This window comes from Schistocerca cancellata, chromosome 2 (assembly GCF_023864275.1).
Source record: "Schistocerca cancellata isolate TAMUIC-IGC-003103 chromosome 2, iqSchCanc2.1, whole genome shotgun sequence".
Lineage (NCBI taxonomy): Eukaryota > Metazoa > Arthropoda > Insecta > Orthoptera > Acrididae > Schistocerca > Schistocerca cancellata.
The window spans coordinates 822,924,175-822,940,467 of NC_064627.1; the positions used below are offsets into that span (position 1 = coordinate 822,924,175).

General features: G+C 37.5%; 1 protein-coding gene and 1 non-coding gene across 2 annotated transcripts in view; both read left to right on the forward strand.

The window, feature by feature from the left end:
• Nucleotides 1-16,293, forward strand: part of LOC126158988 (insulin receptor substrate 1) — a 220,438-nt gene that overhangs the window by 65,649 nt on the left and 138,496 nt on the right. Inside the window, exons 7-8 of the mRNA XM_049916480.1 lie at nucleotides 859-1,010; nucleotides 10,105-10,167. Coding sequence (XP_049772437.1) covers nucleotides 859-1,010; nucleotides 10,105-10,167 — 215 coding nt within the window. The remainder of the gene's footprint in view (nucleotides 1-858; nucleotides 1,011-10,104; nucleotides 10,168-16,293) is intronic.
• Nucleotides 4,763-4,837, forward strand: Trnas-cga (transfer RNA serine (anticodon CGA)). The gene has a single exon. It is a non-coding gene; the product is annotated as a tRNA-Ser (tRNA).

The following is a 16,293-nucleotide window of genomic DNA, read 5'->3' on the forward strand; positions in this document are numbered from 1 at the left end:
GTCAATATCTGACAAACATGGTGATGTAGATTCCTTGAACACCAGACTTGTGCTCCTCTGTAGATCCACACACAAGAGTGTGTACTGATACATGTTGGTGTCATGTGCTGTGTCTTAATTCACAAAAATATGGCAGCTGTGACATTTGCCAGCATCAGTCCAAGCTTGTGACTTGGGTTCCTCTTTCCTATGATTGTCACAGCTGACATACATGGCTGCTTTTGCATGTAATTTGGCAGTGGCCTATAAATATGAATTTGCCCAGTTGTGATGGTCAAATAAATTTTAATTTTTGACAAACTCTTACAACCCAGGTGAAGCTGTGGTTTAAAGCTTTTGCAGGCTCATACTAGCTGTGGAATTAAAAATCACAACACCGGTGAAGCGATGGTTTAAAGTTTTGCAGGCTCATACTAGCTGTGGAATTAAGAGCCAAGAAGTTGACTAGAACTGTTATTTCATTAAAATTGTGGCTGGTTCTCTGTAGGAGTTGTGTAAACTCCTGGAATACATTAGCAAATCTTGATCAAATAGAGAAGTTTATATTTTCTTATTTTTACCAGTCAAAAATAAGGTTGAATGTTTTACCAAATGGAAGAGACATATGGTACCAGCCCAGGTTTGTATTTGTATATTCACACTTGTGGAGAAGGGATTGGTATTTTCATTTCTAAAAGCACTATTATGAATGTGACAGTGCCAAATAAGGTGAAGGAACTAGGCAATTAATGTAATGTTGTATTTAAAGGACTTCTGTTCAGGCAGGCATGATAATAAGACAGAAGTGTGAATGAGCTCTATAAAAATGTCAATCTGGTACATAGCTGGTCAGTGATTGCTTTTTTTCTTTTGTATCAGTGCGATGAGTAGCAGTCGTGAGGACTCAGGCAGTATAAGTGTCAGTGGTAATTCACGTCCTCGCACACGCTCGTCACCAGGGAGTGACGCCGCACGGCCTTGCCGCAGGCAGGGTCACACTGTGTCAGGAAAGCCACCACACTACTCTGCAGGTAACTAGATGGAGAATAGTTATCATTGTAATGTCAGTGTACTCCCTCTTATACACTAAAGTTTTATTGGTGCTATGTAATGTGAAAAGTCTCTGCTTGCCAGAAAATCATTCTAGCTTAGCAAACAGCAACTCCTGAAAGTACAAGTACAGCATGTTTTAAACTAGATTTATTTCTTATGCAGAGGAAGAATGTGAAAAATGATGGGTTGGGAATTTCATAAGTAGCAGGTAGGAACAGAAATTTGACAGTGGAAGTTTTAAATTCTCTCATTATTCATTATTGGTCTGCTGATCAGGAAGGTGAATGTTCAGGGATGTGGAATGAAGGTATTCTCAGGAACACACATTTTACCTATTACTGCACAGTCTTTTATTTGTGTAGCTGCAGTCCCTTGCACCCTCTGGACGTTGTGCTGTCAAATTATATAGATAGTGTTTTGATCATTTAAGTCAGAAACCCATCAGTAAGTACATGTGTACACTAAATTCATTTCTTTGTCCCTTAATCATTTTTGTGTGTAATAATGGTCTGCAGCATCGCTTCCATCTGTGAAAGAGCATTAACAGTTTCTCAACATCAGGTCAACTACTTTCACCTGTTTTATTTATTTGGTCCAGGAAATCATTTTTAGTACATGTGGTGTAGTACATGGGGTAAACATAATTAATGATTTCAGTAGCAGTTGTGACTACATGTTCAACAAATTCAGAGTGCGCAATAAATTGACACACTACATTTCTTGTACATATGATAGTAGCAGTTTTTAAGCGAGAGTACCTGAGCAACACAGTCAAAGTAAATTATAGTACAAAGTGATATAATACAGTATCTGATAAATGAGATTTTACTTACTATGATGATCTAAAAATACAGAGAGAGAGTAGAAGTAGTGGTCAAGTAGGAACTGTTTTAACTTTACTTTAAATGTGTTTAATGTCAGTATGCATTTTAATTAAGAAGGCATTTGTTTACATAATATAATTCCAGTATGATATACTCTTCTTTTTCATAAGTTTGTGTTTGCTGTGTTTACATGCAGGTTAAGCATCTGCCTGGTCTCCTGTACATGTTTGAAGGTTTTTTCAATTTTTAAGGTGTTCCCTTTGTGTGTGTGTGTGTGTGTGTGTGTGTGTGTGTGTGTGTGAGAGAGAGAGAGAGAGAGAGAGAGAGAGAGAGAGAGAGAGAGTGAGAGTGGGGGCAGTATTTTCAGATTTTAAAAAGTGTGAACTCAGTGGAAAGTACATGACTCATAAACTGGATTTAGATTTCAGTTACTACCAGAAAGCACTTCTTTCTGACCACGGTATTTTCAGATAATTTCCAAAGTATTCAGGAGAGATTTCAATTGAAAAAATACTCATTTAATTGCTAACTAATGAGGGTAAAGTGAAAAGTTTTTAGTTTTTAAGCGAGAAATATGCTTATTGTTTTGTGTAAATGCACTTAGATCAGTCCACTTCCCCTAACATTTTGCCAGCGAGTAGTTTCCATTCGTAAGTATGATTCTCGGTGGTTTTTAAAATTCTAATCTATGTTTATGAGAATGTATTTATTGGTCTGAAAACATTTTTCAGCTAGGATTTTTTTCAAAGTCTGCAACATACGGAACTCGTAGGTGGCCAGATATGGTGAATAGAGAGGATGTTCCAACAATTTGTACTTTAGTTCTACTGGGTTTGCCATTGCTGCAGCATATTTGTCTGCAGTTGCATGTACATGACTTTTCTTTGTCCTCTTTTGCAATCAAGGTGTTCTGTCTCATATTTTTTGCTTCCATCTAGTTCGAGAGACTCGTATGATATTTCCTAATTATTGTTGTACTCTTTGCAAAGTAATCAATCAGGAAAATCTACTTCGTGCCACAGAAAAAACTAAATTGGTTGGTGTTTTTTTTTAATCAACTATATTATTTTTTTAATACAATCCAAACATATCTGAAAAATTAGTTTTCTCATATACTTTCCGCCATTATTCAGCATACGATGTGTTAGCTTTATAGAGTTTTCGCAGTGTTAACTGTAAATGTACCATACTCTTTCTTTTAGTGTTTGTGCACCATTTCAGTTATTTCATCTGTGGTTGCAGTTTTGGGTTGCTGTTAACATGGACCACCTTCAAGAGAATTAAGGTCAAATTTTAATTCAGTATATTTGCTCTGTAATGTTGGAGTTGAAATAGATTGTTGCGCTCCAGTGTCGAATCTGTACTGCAAATGAATCTGCGTGGTCCATTATGGCGTTGCAGACCAGTGCTGTAGAATGGGCTGGTGAGATAGGCACACACCAAGGACACAGGCACAAAGAAGATACAAGAACTGGCAACAGTAAAGAATGTAAGAGGATTTGAGGATTAACTGGGGAAGCTACACTAGTTCCCTTACTCATTGTGTTCCTAGAGCACTTAGTTCACACAGCTGCCAGCGACACTGCTCCCTCATATTCGACAGTGGAGTTCTTGTTGCTACTTCTGTGTGATGTTGTAGGATTTCAAAGGTCAGTGAGCAGCTACTGAAACAGATATGTTGTTTGACCAAAGGCCTGCAGTAATTCCAACAAGAACTGGGTGAGACACAATGATGCAAGAAACAAGCAAACAAGAGGTCGAGGGGATATATAATTTACTTGTTCTTACAGCCAGTACCTGTGCTGCTCCTAATTTTTGCTTGATACAATTTGCTATGTAAATAAATAACCTCTGTGGCAGACTAATAGTATTATGGGAGTTGTATATGTTGTACCTGTTGACAGCTATTCTCTTGCCGTTGGTCATCGATTGCATTGCTCCAGCACTGCAAGTTGCCCGTACTGAGGTATTAGATACATTGCTGCTGTTATCTTTTGAATATAACTCTGTGCTGAAGCGCTGGAAGTCTTTAAGTTTTCTTTTAATCACTGTGCTAAACATTTAGCCCATGTAGTTTGTGTATCAAATCTCACTGACTGTCATTTTCACTATGCCTGCCAGTTGTGTCCATATGGGCGTGAGGGTCTTGATTCATCACTGCTGAGCTACATTAGGGACATGCCAGCAGCGATGCTGTACCATAAACCTTCATAATCAGACACGTTTGTGTGTGAGGAGGACAATCCAATAATGTAACAACAGATCTGAGAAATACTTAGTGCATTGTTGATAACCCTGTTAATCTTACAATGAACAGACTGTAGTAACAGCACTTTGCTCTACTGACACATGCTGTGTTACAGCTATTAAGCCACTCGCCTTCTTGGTTATCGAGCCTGTTCTAAAATGAATATTCCCATTCTCTCCTCTATCCCCTTTACTCTAGTGTTGTTACTCATCCACTTTACCAGGTCTTGCTAGTGACTGGGAGTGTCACTCTATCTGTTTTGGTGGAAAATCAAAGATTTTTGTGATTATTTATCTGCCCAAAGTAGTTTTGCCATTAAAAGGTTAAGAAATGCAAAGAGGTTAGCTAGAGGTATGGTTGAATGCTCACTTCACTTCTGTGTGGAGAAAGTGATTGAGCTAGACTGCTTCAAAGTATTTGATAGAATAAGAAATGAAGTGGATAATAAATCTCACATATTTCCGGAATGAGATTTTCTGCAGAGTGAAAATCTCATTCCGGAAACATCCCCCAGACTGTGGCTAAGCCATGTCTCTGCAGTATCCTTTCTTTCAGGAGTGCTAGTTCTGCAAGGTTCGCAGGAGAGCTTCTGTAAAGTTTGGAAGGTAGGAGACAAGGTACTGGCAGAAGTAAAGCTGTGAGGACTGGGCGTGAGTCATGCTTGGGTAGCTCAGTTGGTAGAGCAGTTGCCCGCGAAAGGCAAAGGTCCCGAGTTCGAGTCTCGGTCCGGCACACAGTTTTAATCTGCCAGGAAGTTTCAGATCTCACATATGTCATACCATGTCATTGACTTCATTTTCTGTCAGGAAACTTCATAAATAAAAGCTTTGTATCTTATTTTGTAAAGTATGCAGGTGATTTTGGTGTCAGATACACCACAGATATTGTTGCATAGGAGCTAAAATAGCTGCTTTCAAGTTCCAAGTGAAAAAGTGGATTGGAAGCATATTTTGAAAGTTTTTTAAAAGTACAGAGTAAGAGACTCTTATCTGAGCATCAAAATAGCTTTGAGGATATTTATGAAAACTCCAGTGACTGTAGCATTTTTTGAACACAGTTTCTGCAAACTAAAGTTGATAAAAAAAAATTATTTACGGTCAAAATATGGATAAAAGCAGACTGTCAAATTAAGCTGTATATTTATCAACAGAATACAACACAGCTGCTAAACATGACTTAGCAATATAATCAATGAGTCTGCTTTGCTTGAAACAAGGAAATTCAACATAAAGTTGTAATAAAAACACAATGCGTTGCGAAGGGACATTTTGTCAACTCTTTTTTTCTTTTATTTCTAATTAATAATTTATGTATTGTTAATGATTTATGTGGAGGAAGTGAAACCAGTTCCCTATTACACACCATACTCTCACTTTCCCTCATTTTAAAAATAAATTTGTAATTTATTTGCTACAGTGGTACATTTAATTTGTTGTGTGCAATATTTTTCATCAATACAAGTAATTTTAGTAATATTTTTCAAAACACTGCATTTTTATTAAACCAACATACAAAATTATAAAATTTGCAAAATCTGTATTCACTCTAAGAAGACATGGTGTAGTGGCTGACAGAGGTAGACGAATTGATGAAAGTGAAACCAGTTCCCTATTACACACCATACTCTCACTTTCCCTCATTTTAAAAATAAATTTGTAATTTATTTGCTACAGTGGTACATTTAATTTGTTGTGTGCAATATTTTTCATCAATACAAGTAATTTTAGTAATATTTTTCAAAACACTGCATTTTTATTAAACCAACATACAAAATTATAAAATTTGCAAAATCTGTATTCACTCTAAGAAGACATGGTGTAGTGGCTGACAGAGGTAGACGAATTGATGAAAGTCAAATGACTGTGGTTTATACTGACAGCTCTGTCTGTGAAGTCAGTATAAAGCAGATAGCTCTGTGTTTAGTGCCACTATGTAGTTGTAAATGAAAGCAGATGTAACATACGGTGTTAAGATCAAAGAAACAAATATATGTAATTGAGTTTGAAATGGTTTAAATTTATTGAAATGTTTAGTGAAAACACACTTTGCGTATAATATTTAAACCTAAGGTTGATGGGCACCAGAAACAAGTGAGTATCGATCTAAGGAGATAAATCACATTCCGACTTCTATGGAAACAATTACTCCTATCGGCTGCCCTGGTGCGGGTCATATTGGGAAGAAAGATTAATAGAAAAAAATTGTTGAAAGGTGGTGGTGTGGGAGCGGGGTGACTGGTTGGACATTTCTGCCAGGGGTGTAGGGTCACTTCAAGCTCTGGTATGAAGTGTGGTCTTCCAGTACATCCATTGTACTGCATTGTCCAGTACAAACTCTGTGCTTTGCTGACCTTTTGTCCATTTTCATATACAAGTACTGTTGTTGTAGCAATGTATAATTAAAATGTTGTAATATCAGAAACCTATTTTTCATACATTGATCATTCTTATTCACTTGCTGATGTTGCACCCTTTGGTGCCAGTGAGGCACACTGACACTTGCTTTCAAAATTCAGTTTTCCTGACAGCTTTTCACAGGTTGAGCTTAGCATAGCACTGACTTTTCCAGCCACATCAGAAGGTGTTTCTGAGCCATTACATAAACCATCCCTCTGCAGTCTTAACCAGTTATTGAAACTTCCTGACAGATTAAAATTGTGTGCCCCTTTGCCTTTTGCAGGCAAATGCTTTACCGACTAAGCTATCCTAGCGAGACCCACGACCTGCCCTCATAGCTTTACTTCCTCCAGTATGTCATCTCCTACCTTTCCAAATATCACTAAAGTTCTCTTGCATAAGGCAAAGGATTTTAAAAAACAACGTACATAAGGCAAAGGATTTTGGAAACAATACCCCAGGCTAGTAGATTAAAACTGAAGAAACTGCAAAAAGGTGGGAATTTAAGGAGATGGGACCTGGATAAACTGAAAGAACCAGAGGTTGTACAGCGTTTCAGGGAGAGCATAAGGAATGGGGGAAAGAAATACACTAGAAGAAGAATGGGTAGCTCTGAGGGATGAAGTAGCGAAGGCAGCAGAAGATCAAGTAGGTAAAAAGACAAGGGCTAGTAGAAATCCTTGGGTAACAGAAGAAATATTGAATTTAATTGATGAAAGGAGAAAATATAAAAATGCAGTAAATGAAGCAGGCAAAAAGGAATTCAAACGTCTCAAAAATGAGATCGATAGGAAGTGCAAAATGGCTAATCAGGGATGGCTAGAGGACAAATGTAAGGATGTAGAGGCTTATCTCACTATGGGTAAGATAGATACTGCCTACAGGAAAATTAGAGAGACCTTTGGAGAAAAGAGAACCACTTGTATGAATATCAAGAGCTCAGATGGAAACCCAGTTCTAAGCAAAGAAGGGAAAGCAGAAAGGTGGAAGGAGTTTATAGAGGGTCTATACAAGGGCGATGTACATGAGGACAGTATTATGGAAATGGAAGACGATGTAGATGAAGATGAAATAGGACATTTGATACTGTGTGAAGAGTTTGACAGAGCACTGAAAGACCTGAGTCGAAACAAGGCCCCGGGAGTAGACAACATTCCATTAGAACTCATTTTTGAGACGTTTGTATTCCTTTTTGCCTGCTTCATTTACTGCGTTTTTATTTTTTCTCCTTTCATCAATTAAATTCAATATTTCTTCTTGGGAGAGCCAGCCCTAACAAAACTCTACCATCTGGTGAGCAAGATGTATGAGACAGGCAAAATACCCTCAGACTTCAAGAAGAATATAATAATTCCAATCCCAAAGAAAGCAGGTGTTGACAGGTGTGAAAATTACCGAACTATCAGTTTAATAAGTCATGGCTGCAAAATACTAACGCGAATTCTTTACAGACGAATGGAAAAACTAGTAGAAGCTGACCTCGGGAAGATTAGTTTGGATTCTGCAGAAATGTTGGAACACGTGAGGCAATACTGACCCTACGACTTATCTTTGAAGAAAGATTAAGGAAAGCCAAACCTACATTTCTAGCATTTGTAGACTTAGAGAAAGCTTTTGACAATATTGACTGGAAATTCTGAAGGTGGCAGGGGTAAAATGCAGGGAGCGAAAGGCTATTTACAATTTGTACAGAAACCAGATGGCAGTTATAAGAGTCGAGGGGCATGAAAGGGAAGCAGCGGTTGGGAAGGGAGTGAGACAGGGTTGTAGCCTGTCCCCGATGTTATTCAATCTGTATATTGAGCAAGCAGTAAAGTAAACAAAAGAAAAGTTCGGAGTAGGTATTAAAATCCATGGAGAAGAAATAAAAACTTTGAGGTTCGCCGATGACATTGTAATTCTGTCAGAGGCAGCAAAGGACTTGGAAGAGCAGTTGAACGGAATGGACAGTGTCTTGAAAGGAGGATATAAGATGAACATCAACAAAAGCAAAACGAGGATAATGGAATGTAGTCGAATTAAGTCGGGTGATGCTGAGGGAATTAGATTAGGAAATGAGACACTTAAAGTGGTAAAGGAGTTGTGCTATTTGGGGAGCAAAATAACTGATGATGGTCGAAGTAGAGAGGATATAAAATGTAGACTGGCAATGGCAATGAAAGCGTTTCTGAAGAAGAGAAATTTGTTAACATTGAGTATAGATTTAAGTGTCAGGAAGTCGTTTCTGAAAGTATTTGTATGGAGTGTAGCCATGTATGGAAGTGAAACATGGACGATAAATAGTTTGGACAAGAAGAGAATAGAAGCTTTTGAAATGTGGTGCTGCAGAAGAATGCTGAAGATTAGATGGGTAGATCAATGGGGAGGTTTTGAATAGAATTGGGGAGAAGAGGAGTTTGTGGCACAACTTGACAAGAAGAAGGGACCGGTTGGTTGGACATGTTCTGAGGCATGAAGGGATCACAAATTTAGTATTGGAGGGCAGCGTGGAGGGTAAAAATCGTAGAGGGAGACCAAGAGATGAATACACTAAGCAGATTCAGAAGGATGTAGGTTGCAGTAAGTACTGGGAGATGAAGAAGCTTGCACAGGATAGAGTAGCATGGAGAGCTGCATCAAACCAGTCTCAGGACTGAAGACAACAACAACAAACCCCAGGCTTTGGCTAAGCCGTGTCTCCATAGTATCCTTCCTTCCAGCAGTGCTAGTCCAGAACTTCTGTAAAACTGGGGGGGGGGGGGGGGGGGTAGGAAATGGGTACTGACAGAAGTAAAGCTGTGAGGGTGGGCTGTGAGTCATGCTTAGCCGGTAGAGCACTTGGTCACAAAGGCGTAGGTCCCAGATTCGAGTCCCAGTACGGCACATAGTTTTAATCTACTCGGAAGTTTCATATCAGCACACTCTCTGCTGCAGAGTGAAAATTCATCATGTTAAAAAGTTATTGATAACAACGTAGATAGGATAGGTTGGTACTCACCACACAAGAAAATTAGAAGTATATAAACTTTTGGACAAAGTTGTTCCATGGACGTAGAACATGAACACATTCACACAACAATTCACGCATGGCTTTTGTCACTGGACACTAAGGCCCAACTGTAGCTGTATTTATGTATGATGTTGTGTGAATGTGTTAGAGTTCTATTTCTGAAGAAGGAATTTATATAAAAGCTTAAATATTTTCGGTATTCTTTTCATTGTGCTTGTCTGCAACTCAACATCTCTTCTATGTGGTGTCTAGCAATTTGTCCTTTGCATGTTGTTACATCGTGGAATTTCCATTGTCCAGTTATTGATCTTTCACTCTTCTTCATACCTTCGAAGTCACGATTCATTTGGGTCATTCGTGGTGCTGCATTTCAAATTTCAGGTTTCTTTCACATTCCTGACTCTAGTTAGTACAGGAGACACTAAATTTAAATTTCTTAATCCTGTTTTACTTACTTTTTTTCTTTAGTTTATTGGGTATTGTAATAAATATATACACGTTCATCTGTTGTGACTTTAATCTTATTTTAAAGAGAAAAATGCGTGCTAGGCCAATGCTGAGGAAGGACATTACATGTGTTCTCTGTGTTTAGAATATGATCCTCTTTGTTTTCAGGATCATCCATTTACAATGAGCACCATCCACCTAGTGGCAGTACAGAAGCTGTGCACAATCAAGGTAGGTGACAGGAATTATAAATGTTTCAGAAGGTGACAGATAACATTCTCTTCTGAACTGATCTGTTTGGTTCTTCTGACATTTTATTACAATATTGCTTGTCTAAGTTACATTCCATTACACAAAAATATTTTAGAAATTGAAGGTATCTGAATTCTGATTGCTTGTTTCTAGTAATATAGAAATTATATCGCCAAGACTTTATTAGCCATTCCTTATTACTTTTCTTTGACTGTTCTTCATAAGTTTATTTCAGTTCTTTATGCATTTTATTTTCTCTGTTTTTCTTCTGTTCCCATTCTGAATATTTCTTGTTATGTATTCCAGCTCTTCCTTCCTTTTTATATTTCCTCAGATTGATTTATAGTTTCTCACTACCTTATCAGCACTTTTTGTTTGTGTCCACTTCACTTATTTCTCTTGTTTGCATGCTTACATTCAGTACTTTAAAATTAATATAAACTGAGGGCACTATTGTATAGATTATTATTCACATTAAAGATTAAATTATATGTTTTGAATAAAAAGTGAAACATGGCTAATGCCTTCATTCATACCTTCAAGGCAAAATTTCTGTATTAATGAGTGGTGAAAAAGGAAGATTTAAATGTCTGTTCTTTCAAATCACTTCATTGTAAAATTTGACACTGAAAACAAAAGGAAAAAGAAATAAAATATGAAGCAGGGTCTTTGGAGGAGTAGGATAAATAGTCTGATGCGATTTTGTCAGAGATGTCTAACTTTGGTTCAATTCATCATCATGTTTTTTATCCTTTCTGTGTTAATATTATGCCTTATAGGTTTCCCTTCATTAAAGTTTTAATTCCTTCCATATCCTTACAGTACTGGTCACAGTACACAGCTGATTCTTAGGTAGTTGTGTTGCTTCATTGTAAATGCTCGTTCACCGTAATGCTGTATCATTCAGAAGCGATAAACAACTGCTTGATACAGAAACTATTGAACATGTCTTCTGCTGAGTACTTCATTAGGTCACCCAAGAGACAAGTGACTGTTGTTCTTACAATTATGCATGTTTATAAATGAAATTCCGAAAATGTGTTCCTGTTTTTCAGATCCTTCAAACTGCTTTGTCTGTATGTATTTATAGTACAAATGTGCTGTATTTAAACACTGGTTAAGTTCCTTTTCTTACCATCATTTCTTTCGATCATTTCAGTTTATTTCCTTCCTGAACTTTCAGTCTAGTAAAATTGATGATGTAATGCAGGTGTTAAATGCTGTGTTACAGTGATATTTTACATGATTGATTGCTCAAGAAAAGTTAACTGCATTAATACTCTGCTTCTTTGTATTGTGTCAGTTGCAAAAGATTTGGTATTTTGTCTAGAATTTTCTCCAAAACATCATTTAGATAAAATCTTTGCATTGCAGGAGTACAATGTTTTCTGAAATGAATGCCAGTGAAAGATTAAAATAACCTATTGGATCAGCTTTGCAGTACTTTGAGCTATAAGAACATTTATAATAGGTGTACTCAAAATATCATTCTGTCACTGTTTTTCTCTTACAGCTCCATGGTTGCAAAGATTTAGTTAGCAATTTCACTGATGTTACAGTGTGTCGTTAATTTAGGAAATAACCCGTGGCTGCAGTTGCGTGACCTTTAGAATATCTGTGACATTTGGAGTTGTGGATGGCAGATTTGATTCAGACTGTATGACGTAATTTGGTAACGTGGCTCCATACTACCACCAATAATAGGCATAAAAGCTTCTGTTGCCTAGCGTAGTTCACAGTTAAAATCTTTCTTGGGGATTCATTTTTCAGATGTTGCTTACAAAACGTTGAAGGGTAGAGCAGTTATCTCTAATTTCTGTGTTGCATCTTGTACTGTCGTCCAGAAATATGTAGTTTCTAGTAAGCAAGTACTGTTATTACTGATAATTTTGTGCTGCATTCCTTTATACCAAATATAAGAGGCTTTACAATACATTTTATCTGCTTCTAAGAACTTCATGCAGAACAGTAAGTATTTTTGCCTTATAAAAGAATAGATGTGGTTGACATGTCAAGTGGCCTAGAAATGGTAAGTAATCTTATTGTATGCAGATGAGAAGTTATTGCAGTTCATTGATAGCATTATAGGCTGTATGCTTTTGTTAGCCAGTGAATGCTGTTTTATACAGTGAGCTGTGTCTTTCCATGTTTGACAAATACAGATTTTTTATTTTTTATTATTCAATTCTTAGCTTGAAGCCTGAGTGAACAGTGGCCATCGTCATAGTTACCACCACTATCACCACATACTAAAGGCAACATCTTGTTGATTTATTCTGTCTATCACCATCTGTAGCATTTTTTGCTTGTAGTTGATGCAGATCATTCCACTGATAACACTTTGTAATATAGATATGTTCTGTCTTCTTGATATGCAGTGGTAGTAAATAAGAAAATTTCATAGGGTAAGGAAATTGGAAACACATTGACGATTATGTAATAGCACAATTCACAACATACAAACATGCAATGCTAATTACATTAATGCAGCAGAATATGTCATGATGATATTTTTATTAATAACCATGAGCCCAAATTTAATTACATCAGTCAAGGTATTTGTTCGTCACAAGTCTTGGTTTGGTAGCTTACTTGGTGCTTGACATTCTCTAGGTATATTATTTGTCATTGCGAAAGCATTACACAAAAAGGTCTACAGTTGAATTTAAGACTTACACAGGAAAACTTCTTTCACTTAACCGGCATGACTTCAAAGTAGAGGTGAAGCTTTGTGGCTTTTGTCAGTTGTTCATTGTCAAGTTTCATGTATTGCTGCAGATTTTGATAATGTAACACTTATTTTGACTTTGGCTGACGTACTTACTTACTTACTTACTTACTTACTTACTTACTTATACTAGCCACGCAAACTGCAGTTGGTCCTTGGCCTCACTCAGTCCAGCCTTCCACACTTTCCTGTCATCTGTATCTTCATCTCTCAGACCCAGTATCTGCATGTCTCCCATGGTATTATCCTTCCATCTAATTCTCGACCGTCCCAGTGGTCTCTGTCCTTCAGACTCTCCATCCATTACGGCCTTTATTACCATGTTCTCTCCTCTCCTGCTCACATGTCCATACCATCTTAGTCTCTTAATTTTCACACTCCCTATCGCGTCAGGCAGTGTGTATAATTGTCGGAGTTCTCTGCTTTTCCTTATTCTCCATTGTTCATTTTCTTTCACTGGTTCGTATATTTTTCTCAGTACTTTATTTTCAAAAGTGATGAGTTTATTCCTTGGTTTTCTTTGTCAGGGTCCATGTCTCACTTGCATAGCACACTATTGGCTTGATGATGGTCTGGTATATTCTTATTTTTGCCTGCCTAGATAGTAACTTCGATCTTTGGCTGACTTAATGAATATGAAAGAAATCACTATGGAATGAGTAAAGATACTTAGTCACAGTGCAGTAGAGGCATAGAGTGTTAAGATAGACAAATTAAGAAGAAATGGTAGCTCTGTTTTTGAACTGACATTCTTCTCCAAAGCACACAGACACATGAGCTCGCTAGTTACCATTCTGTTTTATTTAAATGTGTCTTGTGAAGGGAACATAAATATTTGATAGGACTTACTTGAAGTAATTTTGGTCCATTAGTTGTTGTCTAGAGACCAATTTCACAATTTTGCATGACACAAAACCGTTCCTATTTTGCAAAAATGGGAAGTTTAATAACACTTTGTAGGCTTGGTAACTGCAGCATAGGTAAATGAGTTTAGGTTGACATTATCAAATGAGTTAGACGGCACAAGGAATTACTTTGCAATTCAATAATTTTCTCATTAAAACATAGCTCTGTTTAAGCAACAGTTATCTCGACAACACTTGCATTATGCAGCCATCTGCCGTTCACGTCATGAAGATGGAGTTCCTTACTCTTTCAAGAATAGAGCTCCTAAGTCTTTGGAGTGTAAAAAACAAGTCCACCATACTATGCCTTCCCCTTTATTTCTGTTAGCTTACTTCCCATTGGTAGTTGTCACTCTGTTCTATGCATTGCATTGCAGTTTAGTAATATACCTTTTCAACCAATCAGTCCCCATTTATAAAAAGAGTTTCACAGAAAAATCGCACTCAGATATGGATGAAAAAGACATCAAACTCTCTTAAGTCTAAATGAATTGCTTCTCATAAAATATTATGTTACCCTAAGGCACAAGTAACCTGCACATTATCAATTTTAAGTAAGGACGTGAGAATTTAGAAGTAGGATGATCTAGTTTTGTTTGTAATGGTGTGTCTATTAAATGCTTTTGGGGAAATTCTACCAGAGCCTCTGGTTATAAAAGACACTCCTTTATGCCAGTGGAGACAGGCAGATGCTTCTCCAGACAGGCCCACAGATGGCTAAGCTTGGTTCATACCACATCATGTCCGGTACAGTAACAAAGCCTTGCTGTTTTCCTCACTGGAATACCTCGGTCCCATTTTACAAACAGAAATGTCCTGTCCTGCGGTATTTCTAAAGAAAACCATCTTATGAGTTTCGAAGCTTGGCTTGCAAGCTCATGGCTTAAATCTGTTTTCTGAAGTGCTCTGTAGTTAGTGTTCCTTGCTAGAAATCTGTTAACATATTAAAACCTACACTCAGAAGTTCTTCAATGACTATTTGCATGGCTTGGAATGTCTGCAGGTGTTCATATTGTAATCTTGCTAGCTACCATGTTTTAGTTCTTGATTATGGTCCTCTGTAATACTCAGTGCCTCCCCTATAAGGTGAATTGTTATCTTAATTCATCCATTGTTTATACCTCATCTAGCATTTTCCAGTATTGCAGTAATAAAAGAAATGTTTACAGCAAATACTTTGACAACTACATAACCTTAAATGAGTTTTTGCATTGGTTCATCTTGTGTGGTAGTTTTCACTTTGTGTTTATGACAGTCTTAGGTCTCACAGAAATACACGGAGAACTGGGCTAAGGGGAGTTTTCAAACCAGTACTTGATACAAATGCTGTGTGTTAAAGCACATTGCACTCATCCCGTATTGATTTTCAGTGATAAGCAACAGTTAAGTAGTATGAATATGCCTGTAACTCACTACCATGAGTTTTAATGCTTGAGCAAGGGAAGCAAAAATCGTTATAATGAGACTTGACTCATTATATAACAAAATGTATAGAGAGGGAGTGCGACACTAGGAAATAGTAGTGAAATGCAGGAAAACCTGTAGATGATCGACAGTTGCTGCAGGGAATAATGTAAACAAATGTAACATACTGAAAATATGTAGAATGGCCCTTATTGTGCGATTATATAATTGCAGAACAATCACTGAAGGCAATCACACTCGTAAAATATTGGGAGTGTAAGTACAGAGTGATTTGATGTGGAACAACACATAGAAGTAAATAGTGGGTAAGGCAGATACCAGACTGAGATTCATCGGAAGAATCCTCAGAAACTGTAGTCCATCAACAAAAGAAATAGTATTATTTTACTAATGCCAGGAGGGGGGGATTCCTACTGGTGATGGCCTGTTTAACACCTATTTCGACCTCAAACTGTCCCTGAACTTAAGTCCACCATCATCATGAATGAGATTCCATTCTTAACATGAATGCATATTCTGGAGCTCTTTAGATTTTTAACTTAAATCAACTTACCTCTAGTTCCTCCACGGACAACTGAATTGATAGGATTTTTGGATCAGGGCCATTTCTACCTCATGTCTTCCCAGAAGACTACTCTGGGCAGCAGTTGCTGCTTTACTGTAGTGCAGGTTTATGTACAGCCTCCCAAGTTGCCACATTGCTCACATCCAGTATCTTTGATTATCTGATGGCAACCTGCGAGAACTCTTTTTAAGTACAATTTCAGGTCCAGTTATCACATGGCTGTCTGGGAGTTTTTGTTGGCTTCCACCACAAAGGTTTGTCCGTGCAGTACAACCTTTTGGTTGATTACCCCCAATTCTACGTCGAGACCTTCTGGTTCTGCACCCTTATCTCTATGGCATGTTTGAAGATATATCCTTAAGACATTTTGGTACCCAAATTGATACCTTTGTGGTCTTGAAGACCTCAGCCACTGTCTTGACTAGCAGCTTCACGTCCACCCACGTACATACCTTGGGCACCTTTTCCCTAAGCCAGTCCAC